Source organism: Vombatus ursinus, unplaced genomic scaffold (genome assembly GCF_900497805.2).
Source record: "Vombatus ursinus unplaced genomic scaffold, bare-nosed wombat genome assembly UNPS02014801.1, whole genome shotgun sequence".
Taxonomy (NCBI): Eukaryota; Metazoa; Chordata; class Mammalia; order Diprotodontia; family Vombatidae; genus Vombatus; species Vombatus ursinus.
Window position 1 is genome coordinate 10,690,237 of NW_020954579.1, and position 25,149 is coordinate 10,715,385.

Here is a 25,149-nt window from a genome sequence, read left to right on the forward strand (position 1 = left end):
GCTGGGGTAAAGAGTCAAACGGAGTGTCTAGTGCCCAAAAATGCCAAGTAGACATAAACCACTTGCACTCATAACAGCCAGTGGCTGACACAGAATTCCCTTTACAGTAAGCTGGCATTGATTACTAATCAATCACTCTCAAGAAATAGACGGTTTTATGACTCATCCAAATTTTAAGTGTGGGATATTTATCCTTTTATATTTTGGCATGAATTAATCCCCCTCCCCAATGAAGTCATTTAATAAAAACTACAACTACTTGATATTTCATCCCGAAGAAGGAAACTGTTAGTAATTTGTTTTACGAATTCACTCCACAATCCATTATCTTCCACACAATGCCAAACTGATGTTTCTAAAGCACAGGTCAGACCACGTAACTCCTGTGCTCTAGAAGCATCAGTGTTTTCTCATTTCCTTTAGTAAAAGATACAAACTCCTATGTTTGGTGTTTAAAGCCCTTTATAATCTAGTTTTAACCTATCTCTCCAAGTCCCTCACATGCTATATACACTTATGTCAAAAGGGTTTCATTCCATATCCTAACTCTGTCCCTCATGTTGCAACATTTTTTCCTCCAGACTTCTACCTCTTGGAACTTCTTTCACCTTTTAAGACTCAAGTTAACAACCATGTGCTGTAGTTGATAAGGCGCTGAAATTGGCATCAATCAATCAATATAGCAATAAGCATTTATTAAGTGCCTACTATATGCTAGCCACTGTGCTAAGTGCTGGGGATTTAAAAAAGAGGCAAAACATAGTCCCTGATCTCAAGGAGTGATTCAACATGTAAACAAATATATATAACACAAGCTAAAGTTAAATAATTAACAGAGAGAAGGCAATGGAATTGAAAAGGGTTACAGAAGGCTTTTTGTAGAAGGTGGGATTTTAGTTGGGTCTTAAAGGAAGGTCATGGAAGTCAGTAGTTGGAGTAGAGGAGTGAGAAGGTTCCAGGCATGGGAGACAGTCAGAGAAAATAACTGGAGCCAAGAAATGGAGTATCTTGTGTGTGGAACAGCCAGGAGGCCAATATTTTATTGAATCAAAGAGTACATGTTGGGGAGTAAGGTGTAAAAAGACTGGAAAGGTAGGAGGGGCTAGGTTTTAAAGGGCTTTGAATGCCAAATACAGTATTTGTATTTGCTTCTGGAGGCAGTAGAGAACCACTGGAGTTTATTGAGTAGGTGTTGGGGGAATGACATGATCAAACCCACATTTTAGGAAAATGACTTTAGTGGCTTAATGGAGAAGGTTTGAAGGGGGAGAGACTTGAGGAAAGTCAGACCCACTAGCAGGCTATTGTAATAGTCCAGATGTGAGGTGATGAGGGCCTGCACTAGAGTGGTGGCAGTGACAGAAGGAGAGAAGAGGGGTGTATTCTGGAGATGTTGCAAAGATGAAATCAACAGCCTTGGCAACAGATTGGATATGGGGTAGGAGGGCATGAGAGAATGAGGAATCCAATATGACTCATAGATTGTGACCCTGAGAGACTGGGAGAATGGTATTGTCCTCTACAGTAATAAGGAAGGTAGAAGGAGGGTAGGGTTTGAGGAAAAGATAATGAGTTCTGTTTTAGACATAAAGAGTTTAAGATGTCTACTGGACATCAAGTTTGAAATGTCTGAAAGGCAGTTGGAGATGAGAGATTGGAGGTCAGCAGAGAGTTTGAGGCAGAATAGGTAGATCTGAGAATCATCGGCATAGAGATGGTAATTCAATCCATGGGAGCTGATGAGATCACCAAGTGAAGTAGTATAGAAAGAGAAGAGAAGAAGGCCCAGGACAAAATCCTGGGGGACACCTACAGTTAGAGAGTGTGATCTGGATCCAGCAAAGGAAACAGATAAGGAGTGGTCAGAGAGGTAGGAGGAAAACCAGGAGAGAGTGGTGACCTGAAAACCTAGAGAGAAGAGAGTATCAAGGATAAGAGAGTGATCAATAGTGTCAAAGGCTACAGAGAGGTCAAGGAGAATGAGAATTGAGAAAAGGCCATTGGATTTGTCAACAAAGAGATCATTAGTAATTTTGGAGAGCGAGTATTGGTGAAATGATAAGGTTGGAAGTGAAGACCTGAGTTCATATTTGTCCTTAGACACTTATTAGTTGTGCTACCCTGGGAAAGTCACTTAATTTCTCACATCTTCAGTTTCCTCATCTCTGAAATGGGGATAATAATAGCATCTAGGGCTTTTGTAAGGATCAAATGAAATAATATTTGCAAAGCACTTAGCACAATACCTACTACACAGTAGGAACTTAATAATGTTTGCTTCCTTCCCTCACCTCTTCATGTCCTTCAAGGGGTCTTTCTGGAGTCTTTCAGTTGTTAAGCCCTGCCCCCAGTCACAATGTACTTATTATGTTATTTACTTAATTTATCTGTGAATGTGTTTTATTCCTTTAATAGAATATAAGATCTTTGAGGATTGTCTCACTAACTTGTTTACCTAGCCCTAGCACTTAATAAATGGCTGTTCATCAATGGTTATCACAGAGTAACTAACTCAAGACATGGAAACAGAAGACATGATTCTGCATTCCATACTGCTGTTAACTACATATGTGACCTTGTCCATGGTGCTTCACCATTCTAATCTCCCTTATCTCCAAAAGAGAGTTTTGGTTAGATGACATCTAACGTTCCTTCCATCTCTAAACGCAATGGCCAGATTATTAAGTGTGATAGAGGTTTTCAGTTTTCTACTTGGGTGAGACCAGATATCCAAGATCTTCTGCATTAGAAAATGAATAAATACTTTCTTCAACTCAAGTTTTTATACATTTCTTTAGATATAGTTAATGATTTTAATCTTTGATTTTTATACACAAATAGAAATACAAAAAGCACAGAATATTGTCTCCACTATATCCAGTGGGATGGTCCATGTTGATGATTTATCCCCTACCCTGGAAAACTTTGGAATCGAACTAACAGATGACATGCTTAAGGAGACCCTGGAATCTGTTGGAACTGATGGTAAGTACAACGTTCTCTCAGGTTATTTACATAGTATGTGTGAAAATATATATTCTTTCCGGGGGCAAAGCTAAAATTCTAGTCACTTGCTGAGAAAGATAAAAATGGGGGATAGAGTAAGGTGGTCTAGGCAATCACCTTTCCTTTTAGAAGTGTCTTTCCCCCTTTTTGGAAAGGAAAGTTATGTGAATAGTGGTGAGAGTAGAGGTGCAGTAATAAAAAATGCAATAAATCTTTTACAAACAGCTCCCTAAATCCTGATACATCACTTTTAGTTTATACAAGTTATACTTATAGCTTTGTGTGTAATTGGAATCCATCAGTATTATGCAAGGTTCTCTGTAATGTTATCTTGTTTGACACAAGATAGCATCCATTTTCCCCTGATGGCCAATACACCATATCATTATAATTACTTTATTAGTACTTTACTTATAAATACTTTACTTACTTTATAAATACTTACTAAATTTCAGTGACTCCCTATTACTTCAAGGATCAAATATAGTCTTCTGGACTTTAAAACACTTCACAACTTGGCCCCTTCCTATCTTTCCAGGCTTTTATATTTTACTCCCCTTCACGTACTCTGCAATCCACTGGTTCATTTGTTCCTTCCACACAACACTACATCTCCCAACACAATGGCTTTGCATTAGTTGTCCTCCAAACCTGGAATGGTTTCTTTCTTCACCTCCACTTTCTAGATTCTCTGGCTTCCTTCAGGACCAAGTTCAAATCCAACTTTTTACAAGAGGCCTTTCCAGGTCCTCTTACTGCTAATTCCCTCCACCTTGAGATTATCTTCCATCCACTCTATATATATCTTGTGTGTACACAGTTATTTACAAGTTGCTGCCTCCCACCATGCCCCCAATCAGGGCAGAGAGGTGGCACCATAGTGCACAGAGTGCCCAGCCTGGAGTCAGGAAGATTCATCCTCCTGAGTTCAAATCTGGCCTCAGACACTTACTAGCTGTGTGACCCTGGACAAGGCACTTAACCCTGTTGGCCTCAGTTTCCTCATTTGTAAAATGAGCTGCAGAAGGAAATGTTAAACTGCTCCATCATCTTTGCCAAGAAAACCCCAAATGGGGTCACAAAGAGTCAGACACTACTGAAATAACTGAACAACAAATGCTATTAACACACCGCATAAAAGCAATGAGCATTTTTATCCAATACTCCTGAGCTGGGTTGTGGTTATCCATCCATCTGTACATGCACATTCCTGATGCTGGACCACGTCTGGGTGGCGTGGGGGAATATCCTTATATGGCAGAATGAATAGAGTGCCAGACTTGTGGTGTGGAAGAGTTTGAGTGCTGCCATGGGTGGCTGGGTGACCTCAGGTAAGTTGCTCAACCTCTAAGCCTCAGTTTCCCCTTCCATAAAAAGATTATGATAGTGTCGACCTCAGTGTTGTTTTGAGACTCTATAGTGCTCTATATACCTTAAAGTGCTGTGTAAATAATAGCTCCTGTTGTCATTGTCATCATCATCACCATCATCATCATCATTGCTTCAGAATTTATCATGATGGGATACTGGCTCTCTGTACTTTCTGACAAATTAGTTCAAGTTGGTGATAGCATCTCCTGAGAAAATTAGCCCTGCATTTTACTTTTCTACCTCATCAGCTGAGCCTCAGGTTTAGAAATTATCTCACGTCAATTTGACCTTTGTTAGAAGCCCATTCCCAGAATTTCTAAGACTATTACATTTAAGTCCATGCCTTCAGGGACACACATCAGCAAACATTTATTAAGTCATTCCTGTGTGCAATTACTCCATAATCTCTTGTATATTTTGGCTAATAGCAAAGCATAAGAAGAAATTTTATAAATCACCTGCCCTTTCCACAGTCTTCAGTAAGTTGTGTTCTATTCTTCGTACAAACTTTCATATTGTTCACAATTGAGATTCTCTATATCTATTTCCCTCCCTTTTTCCTCACCAATTTAACAATCCAAGGTGGAAATATCCAGAAATTCACTACAGGGAATATCATCAAATTCTAACCTATACAACCTCTGTATAAACAGATCTCCTTTCCCATCAACCATGGTTCAATTAATATGCCATCAATACTATTCAGTTTAATCCCCAGTGAAACAGTTCCAGTTAAAAGCATACTAAAATCCAATTTCCATCTCATGATAATTCATAAATCCACCAAGTCAGAGCTAATCGAATTTTGCCCTTAAATAATCCCTTATAATTAAAACAAAAAGAAAAAAAAAGAAAAAAAATTGGAGGGAAAATATTTGCCAAGATACCCTTTAAACTGTGAGCTCCCTAAATGTAGAGAAATGGCTTTTGCCTTTCTTTACATATGCAGCACTTAGCAGCCTGGTACCTGCCAAGCACTTAGTAAATGCTTATTGACTGACTGTCACTTTCCTAACCGAGGGGAAGGAAAAGAGTTCAGATTTTTAAGGACAGACAACAGTTTTTCTGCGTAGAGAGAAAACCCTTCACATAGACAGATGCATATCATGCATATCATAAACAAATCTACCAAATTCATATAGCCTTTTATCACAATTAATTTAGAGTTTAAATTAAATTAGGGACTAAAAATTACTATCGCATTCTGGTCAGTTATAAGAAGGTAATTCAGTTGAAACTTTGTATTCAAAAAACCAATCTACGAATTATCAGTTTCAAAGCACTGATGAATTCTCAATTCGATTGCTTGTTCATTTCTCTTTCGTAAGCCTAGCTGGAATTTCATTAACAGTTTTGTTGTTCTTGTTTTTTTTCTGTTACTGCAAGTGTATGCAACATACCACACACACACACATACAGAACTATAAAGATTTTCAAAGTTATCATTGACAAAAGTCTTTCAGATAAAAATGATCAGTTAGTACATGTTGAATTAGGTAGGTTTCCAAATCAATACCAATCCCTTGCACCTATGAAATGGACTTAAACATCATTTAGATGGCGCCATCCTTTGTCAGGGATTTATGAGTTTATGAAGACCATAATTTGTTGTCCATAATTTTTTCCTCCATTTTGAGTGGCATTACTGTCACATCCACTCAGTTTAAGGACAGACAACAGATTTCCAGGGTTTTCCTCATAACCCAAAGATATTTCTACTTAGCAATTGAGATCTTTGAAACCCACTGTGTCTCACTTTAGGGACAAGCAGGGATTGAATCTTTGCCCTGTTAGAGTTCCAACAAGCTAGAACCAAGATATCTCTAATCAAGCCCCATTTATTATAGATCACACTGGTTTCAGGCCTCCATGAAGAGTCTAGGCTTTTATAATTGTCATATATAGACTTGAACTTGCAGAGGTTATTCATATTTTTCTTTGACTTTGTTAAATATTTGCTTTGTGTGGTACCATTTTTATGGTAGTGTGTTTCTCAGATGATCTGGGCTTAACTAGCACCTTTCATATTTCCATCCTTTTCCAGTTTCTTACACATTTTAAGTGTTTCTTCAATGTTCTCTTTACCATTGGCCTATCTGTACCTTCTTGTAAACTAGGCATAGAAATCAGTCGTCATGGATTGTCAGGATGTCCAGATATTGAATCCCAGCTCTCTGCTTGCAGCATGCTGCGTGTAATGGGGATAGAATGTATCCCTTAGAGTGTACATGGAGCTGAACTGAATTCCTGTACATGGAGCTGAGCTTAGTGTTGAAAAGCTTTGGGATGACACAGCAATTCCTTGGTCCCTGTGAGGAGAGCAAGGGGAATAGTTGCATTAAAGACTGGCCCATAAACCACAAAGTTCTGCCATCTTTTTTACTGGAAGAGATATCTGCTCTTCCTTCTGTTTTCTCTTTTTTGAGAATGTGTTGAGTGGACAGAGCTGTCTTGGATTTCGTGTGGTAGGAGAGGAGATTTTGCCCCTGTCCCTCCCCTTAGGAGGTGAGGGGGCTGCCCAAACATGGAAGTGAGCACAGGTGTTACCAGTTTTGAACCTGGAACTCAGGGTCCGTGGCTGCCTCTTCTGCTTAGGTTTCTTTCCCTGGGTATAAATTACTGAGTAGCTCTCTTGGGATGGAATATTTTCAGCTTTGGAGGCAATTGCATGCGCTTGAGAGGCTGAGACTGCCTAGGTTCCACATTTAGAGCTGACCGGCAGCAGCTGCCACCGCAGCTTCCTTAGAAAAGATGACCACTGACTTGCTAAAAGATAATGGACCTTGAGAAAGTGGCTTGATAAGTTCTTAGCTCAGGTGAAGGTGAAGTGGCAATTCAGTATCCCAAAAAACGTTTTGATGTTTTAAGTGTCAATCTCCTGGAAGAGTATAATAGGAGTTGTGGGTTACTGTTTCATATTTTAAGTCTTTGTCAGTATATTTCTGAGTATTTTGTGTTTTATCTTTTTGTCAGAATCATATCTTTTGGATAGGAGGAATAAATAGCTGCCCTATACTTATCTACATTGTACAATGAATACTTTATTAGTCAGTAATGGAGGAGACCCTAGGCGTGAGCCATATATAAACTTCATGTAAGTGATTTCACCCAGGGGTCTGGGGTAGGGAAGAAGCCAGAAATAATGAAAGAAAAGGATCTGGCCTACTCTTTTTAGAGATCAGAATACACCAGAGCGTCACCTAGTCTAAGCAATTTCCCACAGCTGAGAGCCCTTAGTGAGAGAGGGCAGTCTTAGCCCTCTGGCCTAAGTGCCAGTCTTGTTGTTACATGACAATAATTTGAACATGATGGCTTTGATTTCAATTAGCACAGACTCTTTGATGATTTTCATTAGGTTTGGTAAGTTAATGGAAACAATAATTTAACTAAAGTAGTAAGATATAAGATAAAGCCACAGAACTCATCAACCTTTCTGTACATTACCAACAAAACCCAGCAGGGAGAACTAGGAAAAGAAATTCTATTCAAAATTAGTAGAGGAAATATAAAATACTTGAGAGTTTTCCTGCCAAGACACACACAAGAATTATATGACTATAACTACAAAACACTTTTTACAAAAATAAAGAGATACTTAATTGGAGAGAAATTAATTTATGAATTTGCTGTCATACAAATAAAACTATTAAAGATTATTATAAAGAACTTTAAAAATTATAAGAAAATTCATCTGGAGGAATAAAAAGTCAAAAATCTTAAAAGAAATGATAGAAATAGTGGGAAAGAAGTATAACTAAAAGTACCTAATTTCATACAATACTACAAATCAAAAATCATCAAAACTATTTAGTTCTGGTTTTTAAAAAAAATGGAAAAGTTGACCAAAGAAAGAGATTAGGTACATAGATTGAAAGGATTGAAATAAAGTAGCATTGTGTTCAAAAAGTCCAAGGATACCAACTACTGGTATAAGGATTCACAATTTGATTTTTAAAAATATTGTGAAAATTGGAAATCAGTTGGGGAGAAATAGGCTTAGATCAGCGTTGTATACCATATGCCATAATAAGCTCCACGTGGATATATAGCCCAGATTTCATTTTTTTATAAAGGTCGTATCATAAACAAATTATAGGAGGATGGAAAAAGACATTTCATAATTATGAATAGGAGAAGAGTGATAAAGAGGATTACAGGGCATAAAATCAATAACTTTGATTACATAAAATTGAAGATACTTTGTACAAACAAAAGCAATGCAGTTAGAATCAGAAGGGAAACATTTAACTGCGGAAAGTCTTTACAAAAAAAATTTACTGACAAATATATGATACATAAGAAATATATGGAATTGATATAAATATATGACAAAAATTTCCCTAATAGCTAAATAGTCAAAAAATGTGAAGAGATACGTTTCAAAAAAAAAGAAATGCAAGCTATCAGCAATCAAATGAAAAATCCTCCAAATCACTAATAATAATAAAAATGTAAATTAAAAAAATTCTGATAGTCTCACCTTATACTCATCAGATTGACAAAGATGACAAATAAGGAAAATGATAATTGTCAGAGGATCTATGAATGGACAGGCACATTAAAACACTCATTTTGAAATGTGAATTGATCCATACTTTTTGGAACTATACCCCCAAAGCTCTGAGCTGTACATACTCTTGATTCCAGTGATACAACTAGGTACGTGCCCTAAAGAGATCAAAGACATAGGGAAAAGACCTATATATGCAAAACTATTTGTAGCACTGACATTTTGTTGTAAAGAATTACAAATTAGGTGCCCATCAGTTGAGAAATGGATGAACAAATCATGTTATACGAATAAAACAGAATATTATTGCTCTATAAGAAGAAATGAAAAGGAAAAATGCAGAGTAATGTGGGAAATTTCGTATGAACTTCAGAGTGAAATGAGCAGAATTAGGAGAATTACTTGTATTATGACCACAACATTACAAAGAAGAACAACTTCCAAATACTTAAGAGCTCTAATCAATGCCGAGGCTAATGATGATTTTGGAAGAATGACCACGAAGCATGGCTTTCGTTTTTCGATGGAAGACAGTAGTTACAGGACAAGACGTGCATAGAGTCAAAAGAGAGCTCTTTGAGCTTCATTTCTTCATAGATAACATGTTGCTATTAATACCTTAAAATGCCTACTTTACTGGATTGTTATGAGGAAAACTATGTAAAATGCAAAGAGCTATAGAAAGCGAAAATTTCTGTTGTTGTTCGGTTGTTTCAGTCGTGTCTGACTCTTTGTGACACCATTTGGGATTTTCTTGTGGAAGGTATTGGAGTAGTTTTCCATTTCCTTCTCCAGCTCATTTGAGAACTGAGGGTTAAGTGACCTGAACAGAGTCACACAGCTGGTAAATGTCTCTGGCCAGATTTGAATTCATGAAGATGAGTCTTCCTGACTCCAGGCCTGGTACTCTATCGACTATGCCATTTAGCTGCCCTAGATTACTATTATTATTAATAACAGCAAACCACGTTATACAATTTGCAGCAGCATTCCAAGATATTTTGAAAGGAGAATATAATTGCTTTGATTTTCTTCAACTAATAGCCAATTAAATTTAATAAGCTTTATCTGCTATGTTGTAATTATAGTAAACACATTTAAATTATTTTGAGCAAATAGCTGCTATTGAAATGGTTGATGATAGTTTTTTTTAAATTTTTATGTTATAAAAATATTGAACAGAACAGAACCAATGATAAAGCCAGTAATCAGTCAATAAACATTTACTAAACACCTACTACATGCAGGGCACTGTGCTAAGCACTAGGGAAATGAATAAGGGCAAAATATAGTCCCAACCCATACAATCTAATGGGAAAACTGAAAACTGGGAAGGTGGGAGTGGAGAGGAGAGGGTCCCTGGCTGGGAGGGATGGTGATGATGAAGTCCAAAAGAATGCAATTACTGGGAAATGATAAGATGGCTGACCTGGGCACCTTCTTTAAAAGGAGGATCTGGGAGAAACTCACCATTGTCTATCCTCTGTGCTCTCCAATCAGAGGCAGGGAGGAGCCTGAGGGGTAGGGGAACTGAGGAGATGTGAGAACACACACTTGGTTGTTATTAGTTGAATCCATACTCTTATATTTAGTTATTTTACCAATTCTAACTTATCATGGAAAAGCATTTATCTTAGAAAAAACAAAACACAGCACAATACTCTTTGGAAACAGCTTAATGCCACACTTTTCATTTAAGACTAGTATGATGTGTTTTTTAACTAAATTTATATGAAGTTAACTGGTTATATATAAATGCTTTTTAGTTTTTTGCACATTTAAATGTAGAATTTAGCAAAAGTTTATTCTCCATTTTGAATCATCCTTGTGACTTTTCTAGGCAGATTTTTTGTTTCATCAACAAAGAACAACTGTAGAATAGTAGAATTAGAAGGAAATTTGTATTTTGTAAATGAGGAAGCTAAGGCCCAGATAAAAATGACCCATCCATGATAAATTCAGCTAGTTAGCCTTAGAGATGGTATGTTCTAAGTTTAACTTTTCTCTCCACTGAAGTTTCTCAATTGATTTCTTCCTCCCTTTTGCAGATGATGGAACAGTGGATTTAAGGAAATTTGTGAGCAAAATATCTAAGTATGATGAATTCACAGAGGATGAAAGTGAGTGTGAATTTTAAAAGTGGGATTAATGACAACAATTTCATTGCTGTTCTGGAATGTAAATTTTGACATTTTTGTAAATTATGACTTTTTAGATTTAAGAATTTGACTTCTTACTGGACTTCCTTCTATTCCCTCTCTGCTCACTTTCCATCCTTTATTAATTTGTACCATTGTTTTAAATAACAATTCACCCCTTGCTTCAATATTTGGTGAGTGAAATTTAACCAATCTAGGTTATAACCAAACTAGGTTTTTATATGATGTAGAAGGATGCCCCCAACATGGAAATATTTGATAATATTTTCCCAATTACATGCAAATACAATTTTAAACATTCATTTTTTTAAATTTTGAGTTCCAGATTTTCTCCCTCCTTACCTTACCTCCCTTTCCTCCTCCCTCCCTGAGATGGTAAGCAAGTTGATATAGGATAGACATGTGTAGTCATGCAAAATTTTTCCATATTAGTCATGTTGTGAAAGACACAGACCAAAATAATAAAAAAAATGATAAAATTAAAGTGAAAATAGTATGCTTCAATCTGCATTCAGACTCCATCAGTTCTTTCTCTGGAGGTGGATAGCATTTTCCATCATGAGCCCTTTGGAATTGTCTTGGATCATTGTATTGCTGAGAATAGTGAAGTCATTCACAGTTGATCATCGTATAATATTGCTGTTACTGTGTTCAGTGTTATAGATAGGAAATAATATGAGTTCAGAGAAGGGAGAGATCTCTGTGAACTATGATGAACTGGGAAGGCTTCACAGACTTGGCTAGCCTTTGAACAATGGGTCAAAATTGCTGCCAAAGGGTGAATTCAGAAACTTACTGTTTCCAGGGATCCCAAACTAATATATGACTCAGATCAAAATTCAACCAAACAAGTCAAAATCTTCTGCTGCCTTTGTTATCATCTCGAGTTACCCAATGAAAGTGTATACATAGATCCAGTCATCTCATTCCTCTACTTCAAACTCTGTCATGTCTTCCTGTTTGAAGTTTGTTAGATAGCACTCAAAGCCTTCCATAATTTGGTGCCACGCTACTTTTGTATCTCATACTGCTCTATTCCATGTATATTATGCTCCAGCCAAAGGAAGGGTCTAGAAGTGGCAAAAAGAGAACCTGTGTTCTCAGGTTGTTTTAGCACTGCCAAAAACTCAAGGCAGTCATAGTGGATAAAGAGGCAGCTTCAGAATCAGGGAGACCTGGGTTCAAATCCCACCTCTGACAAATAGTGGTGGCTGTGTGACCCTAGGAAAGTCACCTAACCTCCTAGTGTCCCCTAGCAACTCTAAGACTATTGGTTGCAAAGCAATTACTGATCCCCATTAGTAAAGGCAGTTTTCTTCTAAGAGTTCTTTACACTTATGAAATCAGAAGAATTATTCTTCTTGAAAATTGGTATGTTAACTAAAGCAAACTCTTAGGCTTCTTTAAACACAATAATAATTTTGCTCTTTGATTTGTTCATATACAGAAACAGAAAAAGCATTCAATGCTGTCACCAACTTTGCTGAGGGGAAAGTCAAGATCTCTGATATGCCTTCTACCCTGGAGAGCTTAGGTGTCAAGCTAACTAAACAAGATATTCAAGAAACATTGAAAACCGTTGAGACTGATGGTAAGTATTTCAGCTATTTGTTGTTGTTTAGTCATTTTCCAGTCATGTCTAAGTCTCCATGACCCCATTTAGGGTTTTCTTGGCTGAGATACTGGAGTGGTTTGCCATTTCCTTCTCCAGCTCATTTTACAGATGGAGAAACTGAGGCAAACAGGATTAAGTGATTTGCCCGGAGGCACACAACTAGTAAGTGTCTGAGGCTGAATTTGAACTCAGGTCCTCCTGGTTCCAGAGCCGGCACTCTATCCACTGTGCCACCTAGCTGCCCTTTTCAGCTATTTATCTTTTAATTTGTTTATTTTTCATTTTCAACATTCACTTCCGCAAGATTTTGAGTTCCATATTTTCTCCCCATCTCGTCCCTCTCCCCCTCCCAAGATGGCATGCATTCTGAATACCCCTTCCCCTAATCTGCCCTCCCTCCTATCTCCTCCCCTTCTCTTATTCCCTTCCCCTTCTATTTTCCTGTAGGGCAGAATAGATTTCTATACCCCGTTGTCTATATGTCTTATCAGCTATTTATCAAGGTGTTTAATTACATTATATATAATATGTTCTTTCTAGTGGGAGAGCTAAAATTTTAGTCATTTCTGTTGGGGCAGATGGGTTGGGGGCAGGAGGTAGTTAATTTGAAAATAATTTTAGCTCATAGAGTGGTGGGGGGAGGCATATTTCTTTTCCTAGATAGGAGTGGGAAGAGACTCTTTTTTGGGAAAAGAGAATAGGGAGAGTAAGCAGTATCAATTGGTATTGGGGGAGGAGGAGGAATGACAGTGATTAGGAATTCCATAATTCTCCTAGTAGCAGCTCTCTGTATCCTGATGCAATGACAGTATGAAGTGACACCCAGTGCACTCATTTTCTGTTGGCCTGTGGCATCCCCCACTTCCATTCTTTTCAAGTTGTATTGCTAGATTTTGTTTTTACATCACAGTTATTTCTGGACATGTCGCTCTCCTCCTCCCTGATTTGAACTTTCCATTTCCTAAAGCTAGGCACTAAGTCAGTTACTTAGTGACTTAGTTTGACAGCATATACAAACATGACACACTCCTAGTACCCCCCCAGTTCTGCAATGATGAAAGTGTCTTCTCCTTCATTCTTTGTCTTCCCAGCCTTCCCAGAGCATTGGCTCTGCATCACACTCTATTTGCAGGGTTTCTTTTTATATTACTGTGGTTCTTCTGGGTTGGTATACCAGTTGAGAATATATGCTGGCCTACTGCCAAGTGATTAATAGACACATAAAATCTCAACTATACAAGGTCCTTAGAGATCTGATCCAATCTTTAGCTGTGTACGAAGACTCTGTACAACATCATCGAGGGATCCTCTAGCCTCTGCTTGAAGACTGACCATCTTGGTGAACTCATCACCTTCTGGAACAGCCATTCTACTTTGAGACAAATCTAATCATAAAAAAAATTCTCCTTATGTAGAATCAAGTTCTGTATTCATCATTTCCACTTATTATTTCTAGTTCTGCCTTCTGAGGCCAAACAGAACAAGCCTAATCCCTCTTTAATGTAGCAGCTCTTCAGATACCTGAAGGTATCCAGCATATGGTCAGGAAGACATGAATTCAAATCCTGCTTCAGAGAGTTACTAGCTGTGTGACTCTGGGCAAGTCATTTAATCTCTTTGTTCCTTGGTGTCTTCGTTTATAAAAATCAGATCTTAATCTATGATCCTATAATTCTTCAGTCTTGTCTCCAAGCTAAACATTCTCCTCTCCTTCCATGTGATACTTCTGTGAAAAGAATGATTTTGTATGGTCAAACACACACACACAAAACACAATTTTGTATTCAATATATCTATATTGGTTGACCCATACAGTCAAGAGTTAGAACAAGGCATTTTTGTGTAGCACCTCTTCTGGGCTACTCCTCCAATTTGCTTTCACACTTAAAAGTTGTGTCCCCAGACAGGTAAATATTTTTAGGTTCTAGGAGTAACCTTGTGCCTATGCATTTCTAGGACTATGCTCATTAGCCCCTACTAGTGTGCTTTCCATTAATAGCCAATAGACATAATTAGCTACAAGAAAAAGTATTCACTAAAATGACATAGTAAAAAACAGTAGGTTTATATGAGCTCCGTATCACAAATGCAGCGTCTGCGGGAAAAATGGTACAAACTTAGGGTACATATAGGGCATATATATAGGGAACATGTGTAGTCAAAGAAAGGCTTATCTCCTGGAACTGTCGGGACTATAAGTCCTTTCTCTTCTGTAGACTCCTCACCAAGCTCCCCCTGGGTCTAGCATCATTGTTGGTGGACATCTTAGCAGCTGGGCTTCCAGGATCTGCTCCATTATGCAGCAATTTTTTGTATCCACAGATGGTTTCTCTCTCTCTACTTCCAGAGATCCCAGTCCTGGAAGCTGTTTCCTCCCTAGACAAAATACTTTTTCGTATCCATGTCTGTCTGGAGTGTATCTCTGATCCCCCAGTGGACTCAGTATCTCAAGTAATTTCCTTTTCAAAGCTACATGGGCAGTGGGGGCAAGGAGAGAAGAAGAGAGATAAATAACCTCCTCCTTTTCTGCAGGAGGAAGTGGGTAATCTTCTTTATAGACAGCTCTTGGTATGTACTCTGCAGAACTGCCGATTTTTTTCTAGAACTTAGCTATTTAAAGGCCTTCAAAGGCATGTCCAATTTTTCTTAGTCAAATGAAGTTGCTCTCTTTAATTCTGTCAGAGAAAGTTGTTCACACTTTACAAAGGGATTACCCCATATCAACACCTCGTTGCCACTGTTCTCTATTTTTCCTTTCTATGAAATAATCAACTTTGTGGAGAGGAGTAGGAGGCCAATGCAAATTCTATGAGAGGTTTTAAAATTTCACTTTTTTCTGCTCTAGGATTTAAAAGTTGTGCTCTTTATATGTTACTGTCCACACAATACCTTGAACCTTCATTATAACACATATGACCTGCCTTTGTAACATAAAGAATTCTGAGCCATGTAGAGCAGATCAAATGAAATAATATAGGTAAAAAGTACTTTTTAAACCTTACGTAAATGTTGTAATTCTTTTTACTCTTTTAACATCAAAACTTGGCATTTATTGAAGTTAATGATATTTCAACTCCCCAAAAGTATTAAAAATTGAGAAGGATCTCTTTTTGTGCCCCCCTAGCATCTTGCTCTAGCCTAGTCCCAGCTCTGGCGCATCCTAATGGTTGGTTAGTTGTTGTAAAAAAGCATCACTATATTGGGGTCAAGGCTAATCAGACCAATACGAGCTTAAAAGCTCTACTACAGATCAGGCACAAATAGTCCATATGAACATTTGGAGAGGAGATGTCTCTAAATGTGTGTATCTCCTTTTTTGAGCTGCTAAAGTTCTGCTTTACTTATAGAGTAGAGCACCTTCTTTGATGGGAGCCTGCCATGCTGGGTGATCCTGTACTAGGATTTCCCATGTCACACAATTGATTCCAAAGTTCTTCATAAAGACTTTGAGAATATTTTTGTATTGTTTCTTCTGACTTCCATATGAGTGCTATATGTCATAAGAATGCAACAGTGGATTTTTTACTATTTTTTTAAAGGAGCATTTAATTGTTTTAATTATATTCACCTAATGGCTGGTAATAAACTGATCCATACAGGTCCTATTCAATGTGCTTTAATGAATAGAAAACAGGTTGTTGTAGGCAAATGAGTGAGGCTGAAGCACTTTTGATGGTTGTCCTCTTAAGTAAAGGGTCACTTTACTTTAGGAGTCCCTTTAACTCATAAAGGAAATAATAAAGAAAGGCAGTAATGGAGTTGATGTTCCATATGTATGTCTCCATGAAATTTTCTCCTGAATTAATTTTGGTCCTGTAAATGTGCTTATTTTCTTACACCTCTCTTTGACAGGAATTTAATGCTTTGCGTTTTGAGTTAGGCTCATCTTTTGGCTTTTTTGGTGAATGTTTATAACTTTCAAAACAAAGGATAATTTGAGTAAATAGTTTCCACCTTCCGCTTTTGGATTTCACAGTTACAGAATTGTGAATAATTATAAAGAGACAGTTAGGTGGCACAGTGGATAGAGCACCGACCCAGGAGTCAGGAAGACCTGAGTTAAATCTGACCTCAGACACTTGACACTCGCTGTGTGACCCTAGGCAAGTCACTTAACCTCAATTGCCTCACCAAAAAAAAAAGTAAATAATTATAAAAATAAGTTTTTAAAATGACAAACTAAAAGGGTGGGATGAAATAATTCTCTAATTTATGCAATGGTTTTAAGTTTGGTCCTGGTCTTCTTACTACAAAGTGAAGAGGAGGAGGCTTGGAAGTTCAATTCAGTTCAACAAGCATTTTAACAGCCTCATGGCTCTGTAATAAGGACTGGGAACACAAAGATCACAATAACAAAAAGAAAAAATTCTCTGATCTCAAGGAGCACATAGTCTTTTATATTTTTCATATAACTGCCACACTCTCATTTACTTTTCAATTTGTAGATCTGGCTCTAGTTTCACATTTCCAAAATGTCTGATTTTTCCCCCTCCTTTCCTTTTGTGCTAGATGGACTGGTGAATTTGAAGACCTTTGTTGATAAATTAGGTACTGTTGAACAATTTCCTGAATGCCAACGTAAGTACAAACTTCAAATTTAGTATGATTGAAACTTTCCTTTTCCTGTGTGGGGACAAATTTTGTGACTTTAAAAATCTAAACATATGTAATTTTTATAGGATCTCCTCAATCCCCATCTTTTCACTCCTTTATAAAGTTGCAGTCTGGTCTTATTTGGTAAAAGAGGAATACCAACCCTCTTGCTCCATATTTTTCTATTTTGGGGTGAAGTTTTGTCCATTTAACTATTCATCCAATACTTAACAGGCACCGGCTCTGTGTGCCATAGTTCCTGTGAGTGATACAAAAATATATCTGACATACTCACTAACTGAAAGGACCTTATAACATAAATGAGGAGGCAAGGTATGAAAGTTTACAGAGAAGAGCTAAATAAAATTACAAGATTATCCTTCCAAAATAGCTGTACAAGGAAAATCACAAGGGAATGAGTGGTTAATAGTTCACTTTCACACCAGCAACCTTCCCACCCTGAAGAAACCTCAGCCCTAAGTAGCTGTTCTCTAAACTTGTGACTCCCTAGCCTGGACCACCATTTAATGAAGGACCCCAGCCTTGTTTACTTCACTTCCAGCTCAACTCAAGAGTTCTTCCCTACCTCCTCACCAGCAGCCTGTTCCCACCTAGTGTACGCTTCTCCTCCACCCTCACCTTTCCAATTCCCCTTTATGCATTGTCTCCTACCATGTAAATATAAGCTTCTTGAGGGTAGGACCAGTTTTTTTGTGTGCTTGTATTTCTATCCTCAGCAGTTTATACAGTGTTTGTAATAGTAAGCATTTAATAAATTCTCTGTCTTTATCTCTATCTCTGTCCATGTCTGTCTCTGTCTCTGTGTCTCAAGGAACAGGAAGATAGATTCATCTTCCTGAGTTCAAATCTGGCCTCAGACACTTACTGATTTCCCCCCATGTCTTTCTTTGCCTCTGTCTCTTTGTTTCTCTCTGTGTCTCTGTCTCTCTCTCTGTCTCTCTCTGTGTCTTTCTCTCTCCACACCCTTCCTCTACCACTATCATTCGGTAAACTCTCCTCTTTTTTGAGGTTCCCACCATTTCTTTATATCACTGTATATACAACACTGTACAGTGTTGGCAGTTATTATCTACCAGGAGACAATAGGATGTTCTTCTTTCTTCCTCTTGTGTTCTGTGTAGATCAGAGTTTTCCTCTCCGTCTCAATCTCTATCCTCACAGTGGAACGCTTTTTTAAAAATTTTCACATTAGCCATGTTGTAAAGAAGAATTAGGACCAATGGGAAGAACCACGAGAAAAGAAACAAAACAACAAAAAAGAGAGCAAATAGTATTCTCACAGTTGAAGACTTTAATAGACATGTTGATATCTCCTCAAATATCCCAGCTTCCCCTTACTTCTCTATCTTTTAAGGGATAAAATTATTGGTACGGTAAAACCGAGAATGTATTCACTGCTCTGGTTTTAGAAGTGAAAGAGATCCTAAAATGTGTCTTCATATATTTTCTAAATATATCTTCCCACCCCTTTATCTTCTTCAAATTGCATGTAATAATCTATAGGACTAGTATCTACCTCTAGACACTGCCTCAGTATAGCAGAATTGTGGTCCATTCACTGATCTTCTCACCTTTCCCTCCATTTGGTTGGGTGCTCTCTATTGCTTCTTTTTCTCTTGCAATTGATCCTCACCTAATTGTTCTCAACTAAAATTTTCTCCCTCTGATTTATGGATTTGCTACGTAGATGTTTTTTCATATACGATGCTGCTCTATCACCCTTTATACTGAATCTTTTTTTCACAAGGGATAGCTTTTCTTTTCAGATTCTAGCTGTGAATCACAGTCTCAATCAATCAAGTCTCAGTGATACCAATGAGATTGAATTTGCCTTCCTATATTAGTGTATAAACCTTGGAGACACAGGGGTTTTTTTTTTATTGTGTCTAGAAAATTCCTAGTCATCACTGATATTCTTCCTATGTTATGCCTACTACTCTCTGCATTATTATGACTTGGGTGACATATATGGACATTTTTCTCCTTCCCTCCAGCTTAAAGGCCTCTTAGTCACATTGGCAGCCTGGTTTGGTGCACATCTTCCCCTGTCCATATCAGAAGCTGTATCAGAAGCAATGGTCCAAAAGTCCCATTCTCAGATATCATCTTCTCAACTAGTTCTATGAAATCCTTTCAACTTTCCTTCTCCTTGGCCATCCTTAACCACTTTAGGAATTAGAGCAGGGTTCAGAGGAATGAGACAGGAAGAAATCTGATATAGTTCAGGCTTAAATTGTTCCTAAAATACTTCAGAAGTTTCTGGAGACCATGGAACTAACCCGTTCCACCGTTCCACTCAAAACTTGGGCACCTTACCCAAAGATGATCTACAGAGATCAGATATAGAGCTAATGCCTCTTCCTTTGCCCTCTGTGTTACTAGTTTGGATCCCCAGAACAGAGCAGCCTCTGGAAAAACCAAAGAAGCTTTGAGGTTCAAATGTAGGTAGGTAAGTAGGTAGTGATAAAATGGAAGAAGTCCAAAAGTTAGTCATGAGTCATAAGCCATGTGCAATCAGACAGCTTATGGCAAATTTTTAACAGGTATCTCTTTATAGTATTTCCTTTATAACTAGGCATTTACTGCTGATCCATTGCTATCTAGGAAAAGGAGCTCCACACATCAAGCATGACATGTCCATCTTTTTTCTTCATGGATTTGTTTTTGGCTTATGATAATATAGCCAAATACCACCTCATTGATATCTCATCAAATGCAGTGATTCTTTTCTTTTTATGGTACCAAGGATAAGTAAGTGGTTGTCAGGTCAGTTCGTTGTAGTCAAAACCTTAAGAACCCCTGCTCTAGAAAATGCACACATCCTCCTCTTCCCCAAAAAACCCAAATCAGGCTAGAGTATATTTCTTTAGATTCGGCAACTTAATGGTCTTGTTCTTTTGGTTGGCATATGCACAAACAGGAATAGAAGATGCATGTAATGTTGTCACAAATGTCATTGATGGTGGCAAGGTAAAATTTGATGAATTGATGCCTACCCTGCAGCAGTTGGGAGTCAAGGTATCTGATGACGACATTCAAGAAACGCTGAAAACAGTGACACCTGATGGTGAGTACTTTAGCCTTCAACGGGATTATTTGCTCAGATTATGCTTCTCTCCCCCCCCACCTCCCCATTGGCAAAGCTACAACTCCAGTAGGAAAGGGAGAGGGGAAAGGAATAAGCATTTATATAGCACCTACTACGTGTCAGGCACTGTGTTAAACACTACAAATATTATTTCATTTGATCCTCACAACAACCGTAGGAGGGAGGGTGTTTTTATTATCCCCATTTTACAGTTGAAAAAACTAAGGCAGACAATAGTTAAGGTACTTACTCAGGGTCACACAGCTAGTCGGTGTCTAAGGCTGGATTTGAACCCAGTTTTCTGTTGGCTAAGCCACCTTTGACAGTAGAAGCAGTGACCTAACTTTCCAGAAGGACAGATTTCTTCTCCTGGAAGGTAATAACAGCGACTAATTATTGAGTTTTTGAAGTTGGCAGAGTGCTGTCCATATGTTATCTCTTTTGATCCCCACAAGAACCCTATGAAAGGTAGGTACTGTTACCACAATTGGGGAACCTGAGGTGAAGAGAGGTTAAGTGTTTTGTCTAGAGTCACATGGTTAAGTAAGTTTCCAAAGCAAGGTATGAATTTAGGAGTTTCTGACTCCAAATCTAGCACTTTTACCCAGGATTATATTGGGAGCAGACTGAAGGTGGGCTTCAGAAATAGTCATTATCAGCTTTTCTATGTATAATCAACAAAATCTGGGAAGAAGAAACGGAGAAATTTAATTTAAAATAACTCTAGAATGTATAAAATACTTGGGAATATACCTACCAACACACACACACATATTCAGAAACTTTATGGACACAAGTACAAAATACTCTTTACAGAAATAAAAATAGACCTAAATAATTGGAGATGTATTAATTCTGCTGGGTAGGCTGGCAATGTAACAACAATAACAATACTACATAAATTAATTTATTTATTCAGTGACATGCTTCACCAACTACCAAGTATTACTTTATAGAGCTAGAAAAACAATCATCCAGAGAAACGAGAGATCAAGAATCTCAGCTCAGATTCCTTAAGAACGTAGCCAATAGCTCACAAATGTTCAGTTCCTTAAGCATCTGGTCAATATGGTGGATCTTTAATAAACCTTGTCTTTGACTGAAAAAAAAGAAGAATCTCCAGGGAAATTATGGGATGGGAGGAAAGTAAGAGAGAAAGGAGCCTAAAAAACCAGATTTTAAACCATACTACAAAGAAATAATCATCAAAATGATCTGTTACTGGTTAAAAAATAGGCGGGTCAGTGACACAAATTAGATATACAACATAAACAAGCAAATAAGCCTAGTGGTCTGGTGTTTGATAAAACCAAAGATTCTAGCTCCCGTAATTAGGACTTAACTATTCAACAAAAACTGCTGAGGAAATTGAAAAGAAGACTGGCAGGAATTATATGCAAAAAGTGACTAAATGGTATATGTTCTTTGACCCAGCAATGCCACCATTAGACCTATATCCAAAAAAGATCAGTGCCTCATATCATATACCATGATTAGTTCCAAATGGATACATGACTTAGATTTTTTTTTAAAAGTCACATCATAAACAAATTAGAGGAACAAGGAATATATTTGTATTTCAGTCTAAGAAATTTATTCAAATATATAAGAATAAGAGCCTTTATTCTACTGATAAATGATCAAAGGATATTAACATGTAGTTTTTGAAGGAAGAAATTCAAGCTATCAACAACTATATTTTTAAAGGCTCCAAAATCACTAATAACTAGAAAAATACAAATTAAAAAAAAACTCTGAAGTTCTACTTCACAACCCTCAGATTGGCAAAGATGACAAAAAAGAAAATGATAAATGTTGATGAGGCTTTGGAAAAATAGGCATATTTTACACTGTTCATAGATCCGTGAATTGGTATAACCATTCTGGAAAGCAATTTGGAATCATATGCAAAAGTGACTAAATAGTATATGCCTTTTTAAAAAAATAAATTTATTTATTTTTAGTTTTCAACATTTCCTTCCATAAGATTTTGAGTACCAAATTTTCTCCCCATCTCTCACCTCCCCCCACCCCAAGATGGCATGTAAATTGATAAAGGTTCAACATAGTACATGCCTTTTGAGTCAGCAATATCGTTCTTAGACCTATATCCAAAAGAGATCAAAGAAAGGAAAAATGTATTTTGTGTAAAAAAAATTATACTTTTTTGTGGTGACAAAAACTGGAAACTAAAGGTATCCTTATCAATTGAAGAATAGCTTGAATAAGTTGTAGTATATGAATTTCTTACGACACTGTTGTATTATAAGGATAAGTAAATAGATGATTTCAAAATGACACAGGAAGACTTCTATGAACTGATGGAGAGTGAAGTGAACAGAACCAGAACAATCTATATATAATTTATATATTAATATTTTAAAAATAAATTATTTAAGGACTTTTATAAACTGATGAAGAATGAAATAATCAGAACTAGAACAATTTTTACTGTAACAACTATGTTATAAAAACACATACCTCTGAAAGCTATAACAGTTTTGATGAATGCAATGACAATTCATGATTCTAGAGGGCCCATGATGATGACACAACTATCCATTAGGGAGAGGTAATGGATTTAGGGTGCAGAATGATATATACATATATATAGAGAGAGAGAGAGAGACATAGATATATACATATACATATTTCTATACATATGGATATAGTCACTGGGGAAATTTATTTTACTTGACTATGTATATCTATAACAAGAAATTTGCTTTTTTCTTTTATTTTTTTCAATGAGGGTAAGAAGGAAAAATAGATTTATGTTAATTTTTTTTAAAATAGAAGAGGGTATTACAGGTGTAAAATATTACGTACACTTTCAGATGACATCACCTTAGTATCAGTTTTGCTTTACCATTTTGTTATGAGATCTTTAATAATATGGGAGAAATCTGCAAATATATAATGTAAAAAAATTTATCAATAAAACCAAAAATTAACAAATAGCTAGCTAGAACTAATTTTTAAAATAGTAAAAGGTACAAATTCAGAGAAAGCTGGGAAGACTTGTATGAATTTTAGAGTGAAGTGAGCAAAACCAGGAGAACAATTTACACAATAATAACGTAAAGACAAACAAATTTGAAAAGCTTAAGAACTTTGATCAGTGCAATAACCAACCATGAGTCCAGAAGACTGATGATGGAATGTGCTGCCCATATCCTGACAGGGAGGTGATGGACTCAGAATGCTGAATGAGACATAAGTTTCTAGATATGACCAATGTGGGAATTTGTTTTATTTATCTATTTGTATTTAGAAGAGTTTTGTTATAAGAGTTTTCTTTTTCTTTTTTTTTCCAGTGAGAGAAATGGGAGCAAGAAAATAAATGCTTGTTAATTGAAAAAATAGAATAACTTTTTTTTAAATTAAGAAAAACAATGAGGATTTAAGGAGTCTAGGATGAGACTAGAATGAGAGGGGAGGCATAATAGGAAACTCTCTAGTTCTCTCAGAAGTAGCTTCCTATGCTTTGATGTACATTATTTTCTTTATGTGTCATCATCTTAATCTAACTATTCGTGGCTTCCATCAGCCTGGAAGAACTCCGACCTTCATCATTCTTCCCTCTTCCCTATTATTGTCTTGCTTCTACGCCCTTTATACAGAGATTCTTTTGATGCCTAGGATTCTGTATTAGTGTGTCAATAGGTAAGTAAGTATTCAACTGAGGTCAGCCTCTATCCAGTCCCTCATTTTCTCTGCAACTTATAATGAGGTTGTCATAACACTTTTTTTCTGTATGAAATATTCATCCAATTCATTGATCATATAAATGTACTTGTTTTATTGCAAAGGGAAGTCTAGAATTGTATTAGACAGGATCTTATTCTTAATTTTGTGAGGTTAGAGCATCTTGGTGACAAAGTGGGTAGAGTGCTAGGCTTGAGATCAGGAAGACCTGAGTATGAATCCTGTTTCAGACAGTTACTAACTTTTTGACCCTGGGCAAGGCACTTAATGGCTATCTGCCTCAGTTTCCCCATATATAAAATGGAGATAATAATAGCAGCTACCTCATAATAGTGTTGTTAGGAGGATCAAATGAGATAACATATTTAAAGTGCCTGTTTGTGACTGTTAAAGTGTTATATAAATGCTGATTATCACCATCATTGTCTCTCTGGCATTTATAAGCACAAACATATTTAATTAAACAGAACAATTCAACTCTGTAAGTTGTTGTTTCTTTTTATGGAATTCACTGTTACCAAATAACAAGTGATTATAGAATGATTTAAAATACAATGAACTAAGGAGGCAGGAGGGAAGTGATGACCAAATTTGTTTCTGATTGTTTTAAATTTGGATCAGGTCACATAAGACAAATGAAAGTGAAAGATTGGAAGCTGACCAGACTTTCTAACATCCCATTTTGGAATTTTTATGTATATCTTTTTGAGAGTTCATTTGTCTCTCTGCTAGACTATCTGTATGTATGTATTTACACATGTATACACACACTTATTTTCCTATTTTGTAGATGATGAAGCAGTGAATTTACAAGAATTTATTGACACTTTGGCTAAATCTGAACCATTTAGTGATATTCAACGTGAGTACAAAGTTCAAAATTATTATATTTGAAACTTTTCTCTTTTATTGCTTGGTACTGTGTGACTTTTAAAACATATGAACTTAATATTCCATTACCAGTAAGTATTGTCAATTTATCTTCTTTTAACTTTTTCCTACATTGGAGATATAGTTTTAAGTGACCGATTATTAATGCAAAACTTCTTGCTATGTATATTTTTCCCACTTAGGGGTG

At 36.8% G+C, this 25,149-nt stretch overlaps 1 protein-coding gene across 1 annotated transcript in view; it reads left to right on the top strand.

Annotated features, from left to right (window-relative positions):
* The window catches only part of EFCAB13 (EF-hand calcium binding domain 13), a 180,397-nt gene that overhangs the window by 146,917 nt on the left and 8,331 nt on the right, over nt 1-25,149 (top strand). Inside the window, exons 27-29 of the mRNA XM_027872969.1 lie at nt 2,842-2,985; nt 12,494-12,637; nt 20,196-20,342. Coding sequence (XP_027728770.1) covers nt 2,842-2,985; nt 12,494-12,637; nt 20,196-20,342 — 435 coding nt within the window. The remainder of the gene's footprint in view (nt 1-2,841; nt 2,986-12,493; nt 12,638-20,195; nt 20,343-25,149) is intronic.